At 38.5% G+C, this 22,056-nt stretch overlaps 2 protein-coding genes across 7 annotated transcripts in view; one reads left to right on the top strand and one right to left on the bottom strand.

Annotated features, from left to right (window-relative positions):
- The window catches only part of DNAJC24 (DnaJ heat shock protein family (Hsp40) member C24), a 43,190-nt gene extending 33,673 nt beyond the window's left edge, over positions 1-9,517 (bottom strand). For 3 of the 6 annotated variants that reach the window (XM_006140405.3, XM_006140411.3, XM_006140410.3), the window contains exons 1-2: positions 8,443-8,461; positions 8,232-8,340 (exon numbers count right to left, since the gene is read on the bottom strand). In XM_006140405.3, the coding sequence (XP_006140467.2) occupies positions 8,232-8,339 (108 nt within the window). In that variant the 5' untranslated portion in view covers position 8,340; positions 8,443-8,461. Of the gene's footprint in view, positions 1-8,231; positions 8,381-8,442; positions 8,462-8,753; positions 8,849-9,414 lie in introns of those variants that run through there. The other 3 variants (XM_006140407.3, XM_006140406.3, XM_006140409.3) reach the window with 3 other exon arrangements.
- Positions 9,518-9,686: 169 nt separating this feature from the next.
- LOC102490663 (doublecortin domain-containing protein 1) overlaps positions 9,687-22,056 on the top strand; it is a gene marked incomplete at its 3' end in the record, with an annotated part of 51,713 nt that continues 39,343 nt past the window's right edge. Inside the window, exon 1 of the mRNA XM_027771685.1 lies at positions 9,687-9,831. Coding sequence (XP_027627486.1) covers positions 9,775-9,831 — 57 coding nt within the window. The remainder of the gene's footprint in view (positions 9,832-22,056) is intronic.

Raw genomic sequence — 22,056 nt, 5'->3', positions numbered from 1 at the left:
GCATAATTGAAAAATAATGTACATTAATTCATAAATAATCTTTAAATGTAACTTGAAGTAAAATATTTGCTTTTCCCCTTTAAATTTTTATTTGACATTACTGTTCTACATAGGTTGAAAATGACTTTTATGGGGGGAAGGGAGACAAGGTCTTGCTATGTCACTCTCCTCCTGCCTCAGCCTCCTGAGAAGCTGGGACAAAGGGTGTGCGCTGCCCTGGCTTTTAGGGGTGGGCCAAATCTGGGCCTCCCGTGTAGCCTCGGCCTCCAAAGAAGCAGTGTCTACCAGCACATCCCACTGTGGCTGGGCCTGAAGATGATTTGGGGTCTGTAACTTTAATGTATTTTTTTATTTAAAATATTTAGAGTAAATCTGTTTCATGTATTTGTGCTCAATACTTTCATATCGCCCCTCTGTTTTATAAAGTTTCTTTAAGTTCTGGCAGTCTATAATTCTTTTATCTAGATTCCTTTAGAGTCTCTGAAACTCTAAAATTCATTTAAGCCAGATTATGTGATAAATATAACAATGTCCTAAACCACCTCTTCGTGAATTTCCTATTAGCTAGAAGAGTCAGATGGTAATTAGTAAGTTATTTTGAGATTTCTTTTTCACTTTTTTGTAAAAGCAAACTGTGGAGCATTTATACTCAGTTTAAACTAAAAAGGATTATCAGTGATAAAATTTTAAACAAGCCTGTGACATGGGCAGGTTTTTTTTTCAAACTTAAGAACATGACAACATGGAGACAAAAAACTGGACATTTAGTATCTGCCAAGCATTGTTTTAAATATGTGCATAACACATTTGAATCCTTATGTCTGCCCTATGGGATATTTAGTTACTACATGCTTAGAACTGGGCTGGCACACAGTGTAAGTTCAAGAACTAGTCGTGTGATATCCGCATTTATTATACACATAAGCAAACTGGCCCAGCTGTCAGGACTTGCTCCATCACAGAACTAGTACGTGGTGCTCAGAATTCGAACACGGGAAGTTGGCTCCAGAGCCCACACTTCTAACTCTTCATCTTTCTGCATCTCTAATACAAATGCTACCTTTTCTCTAAAGACACTATTATTGCTGCATGTATGTATCTAGAGATATATTTAAAACAAAACTCTGTAAAGTTCTGCTTGCCTGCTTTTATTTAACCAGTTTTCAGAGTATGCGGAGCCTTTGAAGAGTTCGTGGGAAATGTGTATTATGAAAAAATTATGCATGGATTTCGAGGGGGTTTTTTTTGGCTCCCAAATAGACTCGTACTTTATTTTCATTTTCCATGAACATTTTGAAGCCCCCTTGAATACACACTGTGTCATAATTTCCTGCAATTTATCAGAGTTACTTAATCTCTGGGCCTCAGTTTCTCCATCTATATGATAGGAAAAACAACCCTATGTACCTCACAGGGTTAAATGCGTAAACACATAAAAAGTGACTAGGAGCGTATGATACACGCTATGCTATGCATTGCTTAAAATTATTACTAGGTGTTCATGTAAAACGCCTTATTCCTACTAGTTTTACCAAAAAAAAAAGTTGTGTTTCTGTAAGATGACTAATTTACTGTTAAATATCTTGCATCCTATGACACACAGACCATAGCTAAACAGTTCACTATTTTAATAAAAATTATAATGTTCTCTACAAGTTATACCCTTCTGATTTTGACTTAAGACACCCCAGGCCTTTTCACAAAAGTCCACTTAATGCTTAAGTACCTTCCTGTAATCAAGACCCCTTGACTTGCAATGTAGTCAAAAGCCCTGTTTAAAGAATTGTTCTTAGCTCCTTCTCTTCTGTCATGGCATCCCTTGACTATAGCACAGGGATCCTTTCTATTTCTTTCTTAAGACATTAAAATGTGCTACTTAACTAGCTTAATGCCGATCTATGTATAGCCACTTAGAATCAAAAGAGACCCTCTGGATGCCCACATAAGCATTAAGTGTATTTTATACCCTTCCAGCAGTAAGAATAAGAGCATCCCGAACACTGTTGCCTCAAACTACATGGCTTTTAAGATTATGGAACAAATTGGAACAACGGCATATGATTTTCCTATGTAACAATTCTTTTCCACTTGTAAGTTATTGTAATATTATCACCATTAATGGAAAAAAAGACCCCCAATTTTAAATTTGACAAATCTTGGGGGGGGTGTCTTTATCTTCAGTAATTAGCAAATTTTCACAGATGTAACTGCAAAAAATATGCAAATAATATAATTACTCATTCGGAACCCTGGATCATGTCAAAGCAATGGACTATTATTCAAATTGTTACTACTGGTTGAGTATTCCTTATTCAAAAAGCTTGATACAAGGCGTGTTTGAGATTTTGGATTTTTCTGGGTTTTGGAATACTTGCACATACGTAATGAGATAGCTTAGATATGGAACCCAAGTTTAAACATGAAATTCATTGATGTTTCATATATATCTTGTACACATATCCTGAAGGTAATTTTATAAAATATTTAGTATAGAAGTGTTTTGTTTGTAACTTATCAGATGAAGAGCTTTCCATTTGCAGCAACCTATCTGTGCTCACAAAGTTTCATTATATTTTTTGGATTGGGGATATACAGCCTACAGTAGAAAAATTTTAAATATATTTATTATTAATTTTTTAAAGTTTATTTGTCTTTTTCATGAGCAAGAGAGAGCAAAGGTGGCAGGAACTCCCAAAAGGGTCTTACCACGTTGCAGTCTTCCCTCAGTTTTCCTGTGAGCAAGGACCAGGAGTACACCCATGAGTATACCCCACGTATTCAGAGAACCCAGGATCCAAATCCCAGACCTTCAGGTATGGCTCCAGTATCACACAGGAGCAACCTACTACCTGCACCTTTTTTTGTGCCACCAAAAAAAAAAAAAAAGTTTTTTAACTGATCTATAAGGAGAAAAGAAGAGCAATGTACTTTTATTAATAAATGAAGCCCCTATTACAAAAACACTATTGGCAAAGCTGATTCAACTCTTTATTTTTACATGGTAAACTTTTAGGTAACAGATTGAATGGCATGTGAAACAAATGTTTTTAGGGCTAATTCTGCACTTCACACTGGTATGTATCTTTAAAGCACCCTAAAATACTCAATTAGTCGACAGGAGTGTTTTCAAATCAGAACCTTGAATCAACAGCACATTTACAAAAACCGAAATAAGGAAACAGCATTTACTAAATCAACATGTATTATAAACTTAGCAGCCTACGATTTAGCAATATTTTATCCCACCAACTAATTATGTGTAGGAGGCGTTAAATTCAAAGTCTTGTGAACTTGGAAACATACACGTAATAGATCTGCCTTTTTACAAAATTAGATACGGAATGGTATTAGGCAAATACACTTTTACTCTCCAATTGTTTCATGACATTATTGAAAAACACAGATTGAGAAAATATAGTAATCCCAATTTGGGAAATAAGAATATAAACTTCAGAAGCCTGTTTTTGTTTAAAAATAAAACTGATAAACATGACAAATAATATAATTTTACCTTATAATATTCTCCTTCTTAAATCTAGCAGAAAACCTAAACATATACAAAAAGGCTAAGGAAATAAATTTTACTCCATAAGCCATATATAACCTAGATCTCTTCAAAATTAAACAAGAATAATTTTGTGTGACCTTCCCTAATACTTCATTAACTAAACATGAACGAGGCTTTCTACAGAAATCCAAAAAAATGAAAATTATGTCTTTAAGAATAATAAATCCAGTTGGATGGTAGTTGTGAGAAGAGGGATGATAAAATGGGAGAGAGCCTAGATTCAGAGGATATGTGATACAGCCTAGGTTTTAACCCTTACTTTGTTTCTGATAAACCATTTAAAATTTGTAACTAAGCCTTGGGAATAACATTACCTACCTTACGGGGCTGCTGAGAGAGTAAATCCAGGTAAGATGTAAAAGCATTTTTAAGCTGCAAAATGTAGCACGCATGCTACTAACTGTATACTTATTACTATGTACTTCCTTGCTCTCTTAAACAGAATACACTGAACATAATTTAACCCATGGCCCTAAGTATGAATAGCGATTATTGTGCCAAACTATAATATAGGGACCACTGATAAAGCAGCGCAGGCTAACGGAGCGCTATTGGACTGGCTGTGTTGGTACCTCCTCAGCTCCCGACTTCTTGCTGCTGTGAATATACATCACTACCTATAGGGAAGCTTTCCAGAATAATGTTAGTTGCAATGCTCCCTCCTGCAATTTCCTGCTTCATTGCTCTCAACAAGCATATTTGCCTTTTAGTTTATAGAGGAAAAAAGAACCCACTAAATGAGAGCTCGTCAAGTTTCTGCTACCAAATGAACTGACAAATGAACCAGCTATCATGCCATCCTGTCTTCCCTCCTGGAACAAGAGATAAGCCCCTCCCTTATCTTACCTAAACCTTTCTACCTAGGCTTGAGATCCCATTTCTTTCTGCCTCCTGTCAATTGTTCTCTGTATAACTCCAGTCCCAAGTTTCTCTTGGCTACTTCCCTTAGAATGTAAACATGTTCAAGTTTCTCCTGTCTTCTGAAAGAAAAGCAACTTAACCTCTTACCATACTTCAGCTATACCTTTACTCCATCCTAGAGAAATATCACTAAATGCACTTCTAGGTGAGGCTACCAATGAGGAGGGGGGATGTGGCACATCGCAGACAGCTGGAGAGGTAAAGGTCACTATTAATCAGGTGAGGCAGTGGACAGGGCACTGCAGACCAGAGATAGGAGCAAATGCAAAGGAATATGGTCAAGGACACAACAAAGGGAAAACAAAACTAGTGAACTTCAAGACAGGTTAACAGAAATCATGGAAATTGAAATATAAGCAAACAAACATATAAGAATGGGGGTGGGGGGAGAGCATTCAACAGAGATGTGACAACTGCATACATATGCAATTAGAATCCCAAAAGTAGAAGAAGTGGAAAAACATATGTAAACACATAATGGCTGAAAATATTCCAAAACTAATGAAAGAAAGAAAGACATCAACCAGCCAGTCCAAGAACCTCAGTTAAATATATGGTGGATAAATATAAAAACACAGTTAGGGACCAGCAGCAAGTATAGCAGTTATGTTACTGGACTCCCACATGGCTGACTGCGATCTGAATCCAAATAAGGACACTTGTAAGGGAGAAAAAAAGCCAAAAAGCCTGCTGATCTATTAGGTCATCGGAAAAGTCATTACGTATTTTTCTATGTTTTTATATGCAAAAATACACTATGCCGTTTCAGATAACTCACCAGTATTCTCTGTACTGATTTTCTACGGATAAAGAAAATAGCCTTCAAACAGAAATACAAGAAATGCCATAGACCAAAGGGAGATGATAGAAACATCATAAGGAATAAATATGATACAAACACACATACCTTAAGAAAGTGTGGCTATATTAATATGAAAGTGGACTTTAAGAAAGTAATACTATGAGAAGTGGAAAGGGAAATTTAGAATGATAAAAGGTTCAAATTCATGAAACTACAACAATCTTAAATACATAAGATCCTGGTACCTAATAAAAAAGGTCTGAAGTAAATGAAATAAAGTTCATTGAACTAAACAGAAAACAAATCCACAATCACTGTAAGAGAGTTACTCCTCTCACTCACAAATTAATAGATCAAAAAGACCAATAAGGATATATACTATTTGAACATTATTAACTTGACTGATGAATACTTATGGAATACTATACTCGTTAACAGCAGAATATACATTTTTCTAATGCATACAGAACATTCCCCAAGATTTACTATACACTGGGCCATAAAATAAATCCTGATAAATTTCAAAGGAATATAAACATACCAAGTATATTCTCTGACCACAAAAAAGTTAAGTTAGAAATCCTAACAGAAAGATATTTAAACATTTTCCAGTATACAGAAATTAAATAATATACTTCTTAGGAATTCACAGATTAAAAAATTATCAGAGGAAATCAAAAATATTTCAAATGCTACGAGAAGGAAAACACACATATCAAAATTTGTGGGGTGCAGCTATAATAGTTATTCTGGCTTAGAGATTTATATATAGCTTTACATGGTTCATTAAGAAAAGAAGGTGTATGTTTAATGATGCAAATTTTTACATTAATATCTTAAGGAAATAAAAAGTAAATTATACTCAATGTAAGTGGAATAAAGTATACCATAAAATTAAAAGCAAAAACCAACTGGACAGAAGTAGACAAACAATATAGGAAATCAACAAAGTAAAAATTGGTTCTTGATAAAGATTCATAAAATGAATAAACCTCTAGTGAGGCTGAGTAACAAAAAAATATGAAATACAACTTACCAACATAAAAAATGAAAGGAAATGACATAGCCTACAGGCAATAAAAGGATAATAAGGATACATTATGACAATAATATTAGACATTTTAATGATATGAACAAATTCTTGAAAAATTGCACTAACAAAACATGAGATAGAAAACTTGAATAGCTCTATGTTCTATAAGAAAATTAAATTTGCGTCCAGTCCGTGGTTTGCTGGTTAAGGGAGCTGGACTGCACATGTCTGATTGCATTTGAGTCCTGGACCTGGCAGCGTGGAAAACATGCTGGGCATATTGTATACATACCCAAAATCACAAAAGGATGGTAAAATGGCAAGAAAGGACTGTGGCATGAACATGCCCCATGGGGATGCTTTCTCTTTCTCTCCCTCCCTTTCTTTCTCTCTGATGAGAGTACATGTTCCCTGGCAAATTTTTAAAAAAAGCAAAAAGAAAGAAGTTAAATCTGTAAATACAAAATTTCCCAAAGGATAAACTCCAGGCCCAGGTGACTTCCACAATAAATTCAACTAAACGTTTAAGTAAGAAAAAAAAAAAAAAAGCTTCTTACACAGACTTATTCAGAAAAGAAAGCAAATGGGATCACTTTCCAATTCATCTCACAGGGCCAGCAATGTTATACTAAATGTAGATGTGACTACTACAAGAAAAGAATAGATCAATAAACAGCATTTATCTTGACATAAAAATTCTTAATAAAATAATAGTAACTAGAATCTAGTGATATATGAAAAGCATAGGGGCTAGCAAGAGGTGTCGTGGTTAAGGCGCTAGATTCCCACATGGCTTACTGGAGTTCGAGTCCCGGGCCTGGTGGGTTGAAAATCAGGCTGGGTGCGTATGCAAGTCTGCCCAAAATCTTGTGAGAATGGAAGAGAAGGGACTACGGCATGGTTATCCCCTCGGGGAGTGAGTTCTTTTTCCCTCTTTCTGTCTCTGCTGAGCACATGTGACCTATGGCAAAAACATAAAAAAAAAAAAAAAAAGAAATAAAAGAAAGAGAGAGAGAGAGAGGGGAGAGAAAGAAAAGCATAATAGTTCTTGAAAAGTAATGTTTGTTTATCCTAGGAAGGTGATACACATTTAAAATAAGAAGAAAAATATAATCCACCATATTAACAGAGTGAAAGAGGAAAATTGATAAATGCAAAATTCAATAAATGTAAAAAAGCATCTATTAATGTCAATATCCCTTTATAGTAAAAACTCTTAGCAGAAATAGCACACAGGAAAAATTTCCCTAACCTGATAAAAGGCATCTTTAAAAACATATAGGTATCATTATATTTAGTGGTAAAATAGTGAAGGTTTCCCCCTAAAATGAGGAGCAAGACAAAGTATCTGTTCTGACCACTTAAACGGAACATACTAAAAATACCTAGCTAGTACATTTTTAAAAAAGAATTATTTAATTTATCATTGTGATTTTTTTTTTAATTTGACTAGCGAGAACGAGAGCGAGAGGGAGAGCAAGAGAGAGAGCGAGAGAGAAAGAGAAGAGAGGGAGGGAGAAGGAGAAAGTGAGAAAGCAAGCCATCAAGTATGGGATCTGAACCGTGGTTGGCCATGTGGGAGTCCAGCACCTTAACCACTATGCCATCTGCCAGCCCCGCTAGCTAGTACATTAAGGCAAGAAAAGGAAATAAAAGGTTCATGGACTGGAAGGAAAGAATGACAGCTCTCAGCCTGACTCCGAGCTCTTGCTCTTAAATCAGAATGCTTGCCTCCCTCAAATTAAGCTTGTTGGTTGAACTATTATTGAAACTTTCAATTACATCAAATGACCTTGATTCCTGCCATTGAGATCACATATTTTTTTTAAAACCTATAAAACTGGTCACATTTAAAAACTGATTTCCTTCCTGTCCCCATGATTTAAAACCTGAAAGGGAGGACTTACCATTAATATGAGTCTTTGATACTTCTGTTTTAGGTCTGACACATTTGCAGATGGGTCTGCCCCAAGAATGCTGTACCAATCCTTTGGATTCTGCTCAAATGCCATCATCCTTTGAATGTAAAGGGGGGGAGGGTGTCTTCTCAGATCAGCTGAATAGAAATATTAATGGCAGTTAATTACAGGCTCCATGTGTCTAAGAATAATCACGTACCACTTTTCCAAGTTATTAGTTGAGTGAATTGTGGTCATAATGTAGTTGAGGTAGCATGAATTTTCATTTAAAATGTCCAAGAATTCTATGTATAAATATACAGGCAATTACGGAAAACTTGTTAGCTACTTCATTATACATGCTTATATCTGAGTGAATATACAAAAGCACAAAAAAGGGCATTTGATAATGAACCTGTGATAATGAATCTGTGCTCCTAAGAAGGTATTTTTGTTCAAATCAACATTGGAGAAAACATTCACTAAACATGCTAGAAGGGCTTAATAAATGTCCAAAACAATGGGACCTACCGTGGGTGGGGTGGCACCTCGCTGGTGGTGCTCACCTCTCATCAGCCAGAGACAAAGTAACGCCCTGTTCACCCCAGACCCAACCAGGTTTGTGCCTCGGACACATGAAAAAGGAAAAACAAAAACAAAACAGTCCCAAACAAAACATCAAAGAGCTAAAATTAATTTGGGGGCATTCCTTTTGAAATGTTCGAGTTCATTTCCTGTCTTCCAGATTACCCGGAAAAGCTAACACCAGGATACTTTAAAAGTCTGTGGACTAGTGGACTTAAAGTGAGAGTTTATTTTGCTGCAAAAATAATAATAATAATAAATAAATAAATCCACCCATGGTTTATTCATGTGACACATTTTCCAGGAACTTCACGAAAAACTATCCGAAGCAACAGCCGGCAGGCAGAGAGCAAGGCTCCGGTTTTTGGAGAGGCGCTCAGATGACTCAAGGGGCAAGTGGCTAAAACTGTCCCGGCAGTCTTCCAAGCCACCGGGGAGCCCCACCGGGAGCCCTAGCAGCCAGGCGACCTCTCCCCACAGCTACACGTCCAACGACAGTCCGGGCCTCCTAGCAAGTCGGAGTTCGGAAACCGCCGCACCCGACGTCGACTCAGCCCGCCCAGCCACCAGCGAGGACCCTCCGGGACCCAAAGGCCCCCAGACTCACCGGAATTCCCATGGCCGGCGGCGCCCACTTCCTGCCTGCCTTCGCCCCAGTTTGGATCCGGTTTCTCTTTCCGCCGGAAGTCACTGCTCCGACTTGCCTACGTTTCTAGCCGAGCCCTTGTGGTTGACGCACCTACCGGAAGAGTCGCTCCTCCCACAGCGACGCGGTCGCTATGGTAACCAGTCAGCGCCTGCTCCGAGCTGACCAGCAGTAAGTGCGGAGCTGAGGAGACGCGGCCGGGCTTTGCCCCCCCCTTTTGGCCCCGGCCTCTGCGCCCCTCGGCGCCTCGCCGTCGCCCACCCGGACTCCCATGCGGCGCTGCCCCCCGGCCTTTGGCTGTGGTTTGTGCAGGGAGTAGAAATGAGATCGAGTCCGCCCTCGTCCGAAAGCTGCGAGTTCCAGATCGGTGCCAACAGGGTCGGGTTTTAGAGACTTCTTCTTCTAAGTAGTACTTTTAGACCCTAGCCCCGACTTAAAGACAAAAACGTGAGAAAACGTTTCCGCACTCTCGCTTGGCTTCATTTTAGTTCGCGAGACTCACGCAGTGTCCCTCCCACCTCGCAGGGACGACGCCAGCGGGCAGGGCCTGGCGCGGTGGCGGCCCCGGGAGCGCGACGGCGAGGGCGAGGGCGAGGACGAGGGCGAGGCTGGCAGCTGCTTGCCCCTCTCCTTTCCCCACCTCTGCGTCCCCTTTACCACTTCTCTGCCGCTCCGGTGCCCGCGTCCTGTCTCCTTGCGTTGCGCCCAGAAGTGAAACATCCTGATTTTTCACCGGGCTCCAGGGGAGAGGTTGTTACTGCTTAGAGCTCTTTCCTTGCGCTCGTTCTCTCTCGTCTCTAGATTTACTCGACACCCTTTCCTTCTGTTTTCATGGCCAGCGAGCCAGTGGGTCTCCAGAGGACAGGAAGGAGAGGAGAGAGCGCGCCCAGCCGGGTGTGGTCAGCGCAGTCCCTTCTTTCCACCCCGCGCGGGCTGGGGACACCTGCAGACCTGCCTGTGTGTGTCTCAGGCTCAGGCCCAGGCCCAGCAGTCCAAACGGCCACAGTCAGCCATGGGGGTCTGGCTCCCTTAACTGCAGGCCGTGGGGCTGGCCACCTTCGTTTATCTTCTACCAAATCTGTTGGAGAAGCAGTTAAGATAGACTTAAGGAGAATGAGTAAAATATTCCAACATCTTAATTACATAATGATGGTATGATCTATAAAGAAAAACTGAATATACAGGCAAATTAAAAAATCTGAAGATAAAAGTGTGTATTCAGTTCTCCACAGGGTTTTGTCATATTTAAAGGCAGGCCGGAAGAGTGTTATGCTGCTCGTAGTGCACCTGGCTTTCATCCTCACTCTGACAGTCCTCCCTGGTCCTATGGAAATACCCAAAGCCACCAAACTCGATGTTGTGAATTCCTTCTTGGAACATCCCCTGCCCTCCAACTCCCCTAAAACTGCTTAGTCCATCCTTATATGAAAAACATCAGGACAAGGACCAGCAGATGACTAGACTTCCACATGGCCCAGTATGATTTGGCCCAGACTCAGTGGCTTGAAAATCATGCTGAATGTGCATGCCCCAAATCCCAGGAAGATAATGGAAGAGGAGATGGGATTGCAGCATGGCCATCCCTCCTGAGGGGTGATTTCTCACTTTCCATCTCTCTGTCTCTCTCCAGTGAGCACATGTGCCCTATGGCAAAAACCTTAAAAAAAAAAAAAAAAGTCATGGTAAATGTGGACTATGAAAAAAGTGTGCATAAATTCCAAACTTTATGTACCCAATAAATTCATACTTTAATTTCATTTTTCCACATACTTTTTGAAGCTGCCACATGATTTGGTCAGGTACTCTGGTTTTTACAGCAAAAGCACTTTATTTTGGTTACTATTCCAATAAATTACAATTTTTTAATTTGAGTTTGAAAAGTAAGAAATACACTTTTTTCCTCAGCAAATCCCAAATATTTTGTCATTTTATTTCTAAATACTTTAGTTTGCATCTCTAAAGCATCCCAACTTTCTCTTTTTATTCCTTAATGTCATTATTTTACCAAAAATATCAATAACTAATTGATGTAATCCCAAATCTAGACCTTCATTAAATTTTCCCAGTTTTTTAAAAAATGTCTGTTTATGGTTGGTTTGCTTGAATTGAGATCCAAGGACAGTTTACATGTTGCATTGATTGTTCTGTCTCTTAAACTTCTTTCAAACTATAGCAGTCTTCTTTCCTACAAGCTTGATGTTTTTTCTTTTATTCCCATTGGCATAAAAGAAAAACCACATCAATTGTCTTATGATCTAAATCTGCTTGTCTGTTTATACCATAATAATGTATTGAGGCAGTTTTCACATAAATCCCTACCCATTACTTTTCTTTCCTTTGTCATTTTATGGAGTAGTACTGCCTACTACAAATACAATGTTAGCCATAAGTACAAGCCGCATACATCATGTTTTCATTTTCCAGTAGCCAGTTGGAAAGCATAAAAAGAAACAGGTGTAATCTATTTTTATGAGATAGTTAGGGTCTGACCCTTACTAGCTGTGTGAACTTGTTAAGGTTAATAACTTATAGGGGGCCAGCCTGTGGTATGATTAAACCAGCTGGAACTCAACATGCCTGATTGCAGTTTGTTTTTGTTTTTGTTTTTTTTTGGAGAGATTTTCGCTATAGGGCGCATGCACTCGCCAGAGAGACATAGAGACAGAAAGCGAGAAATCACCCCCCAGGGGGGATGGTCACGCCACAATCCCTTCTCCTCCATTCTCCTCTCAGGATCTTGGGCATGCACGCACACGCGCTTGGCGTGAGTTTTAAGCCACCGGGTACGGGACGCGAACTGCCATCAACTACATGGGAGTCCAGCGACATAGCCATTACGCTAACTGCTGGTTCCCAACATGCCTGACTGCAGTTTGAGCCTGGACCCGGGTGGCTTGAGAAACACACCAAATGTATGTGTATGTTCCCAAACTCCTGAGAGAGAGGAGAGAAGAGAAGGGATTGCAGCATGACCATGGCGCTCAGGGGGTGTGTTCTTGCTTTCTCTCTCTGGCAAGTGCATATATGCCTTCTGGCAGTGAAGAACTTGTAGCTACACCAACAGAATAGACTAGACTATTTGAATGCTCAAAATTCTTGAACCAGCTAATCCAGGACGATGTATGGAAGTGTTCAATTTTAAATAGTGCCTTGAAGGAGAGGAGAGATGAATGGATGGAATCCGAGAAACTTCTTCTTATTTAACAGATTATCATAAAGCTTTTCATATATTGAAAATCAACTCTCATGAACAATTCTACCTCATCTTTATTTTATTTTTTTAGAGATTTTCGCTATAGGGTGCGTGCACTCGCCAGACAGACAGAGACAGACATAGAGAAAGTGAGAAATCACCCCCCGGGGGGATGGTCACACCGCAATCCCTTCTCCATTCTCCTCTCGGGATCTTGGGCACGCCCACACATGCGCCCAGCGTGAGTTTTTAGCCACCGGGTCCAGGACGCGAACCGCAGTCGACGACGTGGGAGTCCAGCGACCTAGCCATTACGCTAACTGCTTGTTCCCTCTACCTCATCTTTTGGACATGGTGTTGGTCTCTTTATTTTTCCTCCCCTTCGTTGGTTGTCTTAGCTTGGTCTTTTCTCTCCTTTGTCTTATCAGAAGTACTCATCCTTAGTGAACATTGACCGAGTTTTTACAAGGCAGTGCACTAAGCAGGAGAGAGACAGGTGAATACCTTGTGTAGGCGCCACGCCTGTTGCTGTGTTTTTCTTGTTTGTTTTGACTTCAGTTGCATCAGTGTGTTTTCATACTGGTTTCAGAACATTTGAAGGTATTCATCTTCTCTGGGTCTTTGTTCCCATTTTCCTATCTTCTTATATCTGATGTTTCAGTCATTCCATGAATCTATTAAAGGTACTGCACATGATTCATCTTCTGTTTTTCTTTAGGAATCATAGTCTATACCAACTGCTTATTTCCTGCATTCATTTCTTTGTTCCTTTTCTCCATATTCTGATGAGCACTCTGGCTTTTCTGTGCACTTTCCTGTTACCCTGAAATGTGTGATCTCTCTCAGTCATGTGGAGATATGCACTTATATACTCTTTTTAAAACAATATACCCTCTGCTTTTTAGTTTTTTAAACCTGAATTTTTTTAAATGTTATTTTTGTCATATAATCGACTCACTGAAGAAAGGTTCATCTGAATGATCAAGGGGTGTTAATTTGTGGGTTAAAATGTGTTAAACAGTTGATATGAAGTCTGTTTTAGTCAATTAGAGAGTATAATGAAGATGTTTCCAGGGTGTTATGGAACGTTTTGAAGTTAGCTTGGAATTTGCCAGTGTTTGTTAACCATTGCACCTGGCTAAACATGCTCTCACATTCAGGTTTTTGAACTTGTGTTAATTCTAAAAGATATGAGTGGGTCTACATAGTTAGAAGAAGTTTATTTATACTACCGTTATCTTTTGTGATAGGAAATTAGATCGATGATTTAGTAAAATGGAAAAACATAATACCAGCATCCTTTGTTACTCATATTTTTCTAAAGTCAAATGCAACTTCACTACATAACCAACACAAAGGTTTCTGGGTTTTGTTTATTTGCATCCTTGTTTTCAAAACAAGATTAGTGTCACTATTATAGCTTTTTAATACTAAAGGTAGAATTTATATAAGATAAAATTTACTATGGTCATTTAAAGACATAATTTGCTTTCTCCACTAAAATTACTTGAAGTAATATTAAAAGACATTTTAGTGTTGGTTACTATCTTCAAAAATTCAGGAGAGTTAAAGTTATCATGAGGAATTTAATGTTGTTATGCTCAATTTTGATCAATGAATACAATTTTTATATGATGATATCATTATTTAAGATAAATAAAACATTATAAATGTAATAGGTCAAATCCACAAGAGATATGGGGGTGAAAAGAATCACATTTTAAAATACATTTTTCACTTAGCATTAGGGTTACTATACTAGTATTTCTTATTCCTGGTGTCAGTTTACTAGTAATAAACACATTTACCATTTTAGCTTCTCCTTGCAACCATTCAGTTTAATTGTTTAGAAAGAAATGGAAAACAAGTCTTGTGTGCTGAAGGGATTTCCGCCATGATGGATTAAATGCCAGAATAATGAAACTACACAGCTTAAAAAATATACAAGAGAATGAATGTTTTCTGATGAATGTCCTCTAAAATATCATATTTTAAAAGCATTTTAAGTAATTCATAGTATTACTTTCTAATCTACTTGTAGAAGCTCTCTCAGTCTAGTCTTTTGTTGCTCATTAGCAATTTCTTTAATGAGTTTTTTTGGTGTGATAGATAGTTAAAGTAACAGACAAATGACAGATTGTTTGCCTTTAATGATTTCCCTGTTTCAAGCCCATTACAAAGCAATTAGAAATCTGACAGCATTTTCACTCTGCATTACTGATCATCTAAAGTGATGAGGAATGAGAGGTGATGAATATTAATTGTATATTTTCATATGATTATCATAAATTATTACCTTGTCTGATGTGCTGCAGGTGAAGCAGGAGCATTAAGAAAGGTAGTCAGATATAATAATTAGAAAAACTATATAGTTTTTTAAAAAAATCTTTGTAGTGTAAATCTTTGTAGTGTAAATCTTCTTAGTCTTTATGAATATTTCTCTATGAATATTAATTATTTTAGTTCTTATATGTTTTTGCAGCAACTCTTCAAAGTTTTCTTGAGTCCAAGAAAAGGAAAGATTATTTGTAGTACAATATACATATGTATTTATGATTTATAAATCTAATTTTTTAAAGAATTATTTAATTTTATTTATTCATCCACTTATTTTTAATTTGTCCAGAGAGAAATAGGGAGAAAGAGAGAGAGAATAGAAAGAGAGGGAAAGTGAGAAATCAAGCCACCAGGTCTGGGACTTGAACCATGGTTGGCCATGTGGGAGTGTCCAGTGCCCCCAACCACCACGCCACCTGCTGGCCCCTATAAATCTAAACTAAAAAGTGAAATATCAGTAAATTTTGTTGATGTATATATTACATACAAATGCAATACAATATTCAGATATGTGAATGCAGAAAAAGATACGCTTAGAAATATTTTATCTCTGGTTAAAATCAGGTGATCCCACAAATAAAGTAAGGTAAAAAACTGTATACTGATGAAAAACAGGATTTTTTTTTTTAGAGGTTTTTGCCTTAGGGTGTGTGCGCTTACTGGAAAAACAGAGAGAGTGAAAGGAAAAATAAGAAATCACTCCCAAGGGGGAATGACCACGCCACAATCCCTTTTCATTCTCCTCCTAGGATCTTGGACACACACATATACATGCGCCCAGTATGATTTTCAAGGGACTGGGTCTGAGACTTGAACCACAGTCAGCCATAAGGGAGTTGGTGACATAACCGCTCTATTATTGGCTGGCCCAAGAGAAGTCTTTTCCTAGGTCCTCTGTAACACATCTTTTGGTCTTAGTCCACAGTATATCCTGTTTGTCTAGTTTTTGCTTTCAGGTAGATAAGCTAAGCCTATTATTAAGAACCAAGTTCTGTTGTTACTTGATTCCTGACTTGAACTTGGAGCAACTGATAGTCTCCAAACTAAATAACAACATTCAGTTTGGTGAAGATGACAAGTAACTGAAATGATTACAAATTTATTTGGCTTAATTTTGCCACAGTAAGTTAGTTTATATTTTGGTATGGTTCTAATGATAAATATTAGTTGGTAATGAATACAAAATGAATTAGGTTAAATTTCATTGCATTAATGAGGCCATGTCTCGTTTTGGTCCTGTCTTTTGGATCTTTATGCTCTGGATGTTTGTTCTGTGGAATACTATTTCTTACAGATGCATGGCATCTCTAATCCATCCTTATTTCTGATAAGGGTCATACTTTATATGATAATATGATTATAAATCAGTAAAATGGGTTCTCTGCATGCTGCTTAGAAATCTTTCTTATTTTATTTTTATTTTTTTATATTTTTGTGTTATACATGCTAAAAGCATCAGGCCTTATAAAGCTGGAAAAAATGCTTTAAAGAAGTGCTAAGCCATCACCAATAATTTTTTTTTTTTTTAAGTTCTGGAAAGGTAAGGTGACCCATCTGAAATTCATTGCACATTTACTCAGAGAAAAGCATCAAAATAAAAGGAAGTTATCAGTAAAAAGTGTTGAGTCTCTGATGTTTAGTAGTCCAGTTTAGTAGCTGAGCTTTCCGAAGATATCATTTAGGCATTATGTCTGCTGACCTCCCAAAACTTTGCTCCACAAGGACCGCCTTCATTATGGAGTAGGTCCAACTAACACACCTCACAGAATTAGAATGGTAATTCCAGTGCTCTCAATTCCTTTCTGCTGGTTTTCTTTAGTCTTAGTCCAGACTTTTCAGTTGTTCCTTTTTACAGCCCAACCAATTCTTTGCTTCTCTTTCCACTTCTGACATATCACTAACCTATACAACTACTTTCGTTTTGGCCAGTCTCCACTTCTTCCTTTAAAGGAGATGGTTTCGAAAACTCACATATTTTATCTGTGATAGAGAGCAGCCATCCACACCTCATTCATGGAACCTGGCTATCCAATGGTGGCACTATTAGCTAATCAAGAACTGAGAAAACAAACACTCCTACATTGTGAATTGTAAGTAATTGCCTCTTTTGTGATGCCAAAGAATCTCTGGAATACATCTACCATATCTCAAATTTCTTCCTTGGACAGTGCAGGAAGCAGGCCTAAATACAAAAATGGGGTCTAACTTTTGTAATTAACAATTATTTTCACACAGTATATATTTTCTTATTTGATCTTTAGCAGGCCTAACTTAAAGTTAGACCCCTAAAATGGGGTCTAACTTTTGTAATTAACAATTATTTTCACACAGTATATATTTTCTTATTTGATCTTTAGAGCAGTTGATGAGGTAATTAGGGCAGATGTTATTATCATACACATAAAGAAATACAAATGAGAAGGGACAGAGGCAAGATTTAAACCCAAGTCAGCTGACTAAATCTCTTAAATGTATTCCATAATACCTCAGCCCTATATATGAAAGCTCTTATCTTTGACTGAAAATCTTTGTGATTAAAGAGCTACAGAGTTCCCCTATCTGTCACCCCACCACCATTTTTTAGACTATAAGAAAAATTAACCCAGGAAAGTTTAAGATTTAACTCAGGTCTGAATCAGAATTAGGACTAGAATTATAGATTTTTTTGTCCCACTTCTAGTAGCTTTTGCATTATGGTATACTGCCTTTATGTCTCCTTAAGTTACAGGACCATTTTCTTTAGTAGTGTTTTGTTTTTTTTTTCTGTTTTTCTTTCTTTCTTTTTCTTTTTTTCTTTTTAAAAAGAATGGTTTTAATTTATTATTGTTGTTTTAATTTGCTATAGGACATGCATGCTCACCAGGGAGAGACACAGAGAAAGAGAGTAAGGGAGCAAAAGGGAAGTGAGAAAGCAAGTCGCCTGGTCCAGGATTCAAACATGGTCAACCATGTGGGAATCCAGCACCTTAACTACCATACCACTTGTTGGCCCCACTAGTGTTTCTTTTTTTTCAATTATTAAACAAATTTTTTTATTATAGTCTTGGCTTGGTAAATATAAATATCCTCCCCTTGTTATTTGTTTTATTAAGTTATAAAATTTTGCATAACTAAATACTTTTAGTTATAAACCTTTTTTTAGTTGTAAAAGTCAGTTGTATCTGGCATAGTGTAGGAATCTTCCCAAGCATTCTGGAATGTCCTAAGGTAAGAGAAGAAGAGTATGGCTGCATGCTGAGAGGGCTGAGGGGAGAGAGGCTGGGGATAGTTACTTGTCCTTACTTTCCACTTGGTGACCAGTTAGAAATAATGTGTTGATGGGACCAGCAGTTAGCGTAATGGCAATGTCGCTGAACTCTCCCATGTAGTCAACTGCGGTTTGAGTCCTGGTCCCAGTGGTTTAAACTCACGCCGGGCGCGCGTGCGCACGTGTGTGTGTGTGTGTGCCCAAGATCCCAAGGAGAAGGGATTGCGGTGTGGCCATCCCCCCTGGGGGGTGATTTCTCACTTTCTGTCTCTCTGACTCTCTGTCTTTCTGGTGAGTGCACCTGCCCTATAGCAAAAACCTCTCAAAAAAAAAAAAAAAAAAAAAAAAAAAAAAAAAGGAAAAAGGAAAGAATGTGCTGGGGGACCAGCAGCTGGCGTAATGGCTATGTCGCTGGACTCCCATGTAGTTGACTGTGATTCGAGTCCTGGACCCAGAGGCTTAAACTCACGCCAGGCACGTGTCCCTGCATGCCCAAGATCCCGAGAGGAGAATGGAGAAGAAGGGATTGCGGCATGGCCATCCCCCTGGGGGGTGATTTCTCGCTTTTTGTCTCTCTGTCTCTCTCTGTCTGTCTGGTGAGCACATGCGCCCTATAGCAAAAACCTCTCAGGAAAAAAAGAAAAAGAAAGAAATAATGGGTTGGGGTACTCTTTCTTCTCTAGCCTGGGAGCATCCCTGATAGTTTCCCCAGTATTCACATTTCGAAAGATAGTTAAGATCAAACTCTAATTCAGTGACCAGACATTTTTCTTTTTAAGATACCTAAATTTCTATTTTAATTTGTAACAAAGGTTGGGAAGACAGAGATATAACATAATGAGCACGCCACAGCTCTCCTGATCTGATAGGGAGTTCAGTTCAACAGTGTTGAGTCTGTCCTGATTTTCTAATACAGGCCAAAGGTTTTACTTCTTTCCCCACTGAGGGCTCTTTCTAGCATAGCCATGTACTCTATGCCCTCATGGACTTAGCCAACTGGTCATGACACAGAGGTTTCTCTCCTTAAAAAATGGGTTCATCTCTTGACTCCACACATTTGATCTTTATACTAACTATTTAGCCAAAAATATCTATTCTTTACACTCTTAAAGTTTCAAGTGTTTTTATTAGCACTCAGATTTTTTTTAAGATTGTTTGCGATAGGGCATGTGTGCTCACCAGAGAGAGAGAGAGAGAGACAGAGTGAGGGAAAGTGAGAAATAACTCCTCAGAGGGGATGGCCACACTGCAATCCCTTCTTCCCCACTCTCCTCTTGGGATTCTTGAACACACATGCACACGCACCCAGCATAATTTTCAAGCCACCAGGTCTGGGGCTCAAACCGTGGTTGGCCATATGGGAGTTCAGTCCCTTAACCACCTGCCACCTGCTGGCTTCTAGCACTTAGATTTTAAACACCACTCTGATACTACTACCCTCTCTAGTTGTAAAAGATCTCTTTAATTCTTTAACATGTTCCTCTTTTGCTCTCAAAATTTCTACATAAATTGCATTTATTAATGCATCTTTTCCCAGAACAATACCACTTAATTGAATTTAAGATCTGCAAGTAAAAGAAAAGCCAACAACTTGGAGAAAATGAAGGAAATATATTTTTTAAATTTCAGAGATCTCAGGGACTTGATATGATGGAGTTCAAACATAAAAGAGTCCAAGTTTCTTAACCGTCAGCTTTCAACAAAGACATTGACTCAGTTCTGAAATAGATGCTCAAAAGAGAGATGTGTCGGGGGAACCAGCAGTTAGCGTAATGGCTATGTCACTGGACTCCCACGTAGTCGACCGTGGTTCGCGTCCTGGACCCGGTAGCTTAAAACTCATGCCGGCTGCGTGTACGTGCATGCCCAAGATCCCGAGAGGATAATGGAGGAGAAGGGACTGCGTCGTGCCTATCCCCCCTGGGGGGTGATTTCTCGCTTTCTGTCTCTATGTCTCTCTCTGTCTGTCTGGTGAGTGCATGGGCCCTATAGCGAAAACCTCTCTAAAAAAATAAAAGAGAGAGAGATGTGTCAATAGCCATTGGTCTAGATTGAAGACAATTTTTAAATCCCTTATTAAAATTTTGTTTTCTTGAATTGGAGAATGGAATGAAAAGGCTTACAACTTTGTAATAGATTACACTGTTCACTTCTCATTTGGTAATGTGATCTGTCATTCTATCCTAGAAAGATCCTAAGTTCTTCTGGCATGTTTGGCTTTTTGGATACTATGTTGGTTGTTTTCCGGTTTTATGTGCTTCTCGGTATTACTAATTGATTGTTTAATTTGTTATTGCATGTTTCCAGGTTAAACTAAGCTGTCTAATTACCAAAATCATTTTCCCCTTATTCTAAAGAGGGGGATGTTTTCCCTTTTCCAGCCTCTAGGGACATTTTCCCATTACTTTGAGAAAGAGAGCAGAGGGAAATGGTTAAAATGAGTGGAAAGGAAGAAGAAACAGGCGATATTCTTTTTCTCTTTTGCAGTAATCTCATCGTCCATCTGAGCTATTCAATTTCATCCTGTTCTATTCTACACTATGTTGATAGTCATCATTTTCTAACTAATACTGTAAATCATTCTTCGGTCTTCTTGGTGCTATCCCTTCAAGAAAGTAGGTTTACGATTCTTAGAGATTGATTATCTAATTCCACAGCCCTCAGTTATAGGCATTTCTATTTACATGAGGCAGGAGGTCTGATCACCTAGGGTGGTGTCTCCACGTGCACAGCAATTCACTGTGCTATTCTGTTCATGCTTTGGAAGTCTAGCATCCCCAACTAGTGGGTGTTGGGATTATATCAAAGAATTACCAGTAAATATCAAATATCAGACTTGAATCTTTAAATTATCCTTAAGAATAAGCCATTTAGGAAAAATGTTACTGGACCAGCTGGCACATTGGTTAAGATGGCTGGAACCCCCATGACCAACTGTGTGGTTCTAGTCTTGAACTCTGCAGCTTGAGAAATATACTGGAGGGACCAGCAGTTAGCGTAATGGCTCGGTCGCTGGACTCCCACGTAGTCGACTACAGTTCGAGTCCCAGACCCAGCGACTTAAACTCACGCCAGGTGCGTGTGCGTGTGTGCCCAAGATCCTGAGAGGAGAATGGAGGAGAAGGGATTGTGGCATGGCCATCCCGTCTGGGGGGTGATTTCTCACTTTCTATCTCTCTGTCTGTCTCACAAGCACATGGGCCCTATAGCAAAAACCTCTCCAAAAAAAGAAAAAAAACATACTGGATATATGTGCCTGTGTGCCCAAAATCTCGAAAGGAAAGAGAAGTGGAGGAAAAGGGATTGAGGGATGACCATCCTCCATGGTGGTTGCTTTCTCATTTTCCTCTTCTTTCTCTGTCTCTGTGTCTCTCTGGTGAGCACATGCACCTTCTAGCAACATTTTTTAAAAGTTATTTTTTAAAAAGAAAAATATTGCCTAAAATTATAACCGACAGTTTAATTTTGTGGAAATCATATGATTCTAGAGAATCGTGCTGAAGAACACCGAGGATATTGGGCCATTTTATTTAAATACTATAACCTGTGTTTTATAGTAAATAATTTGTGTTTATCATCTTCATGTAGCTTATCGTCAGATGAAAATCATCTATTGAGCTATTTTATATTACAATTGATAAATATTTCATTTAATTTTTAATTTGCTATAGGGCATGTGTACTGGCCAGAGACACACACACAAAGAAAGAGAGAAAGAGAGAGAGAGAGAGAAAGAGAGAGAGAGAGAAAGAGAGAGAGAGAGAGAGAATGAATGAATGTGAGAAATCACCTCCTAGGAGCAGTGGCCAGGCTACAATCCCTTCTC

This window comes from Tupaia chinensis, unplaced genomic scaffold (assembly GCF_000334495.1).
Source record: "Tupaia chinensis unplaced genomic scaffold, TupChi_1.0 Scaffold000037_15, whole genome shotgun sequence".
Taxonomy (NCBI): Eukaryota; Metazoa; Chordata; class Mammalia; order Scandentia; family Tupaiidae; genus Tupaia; species Tupaia belangeri.
This window is presented reverse-complemented; position numbering and strand designations above follow the sequence as displayed.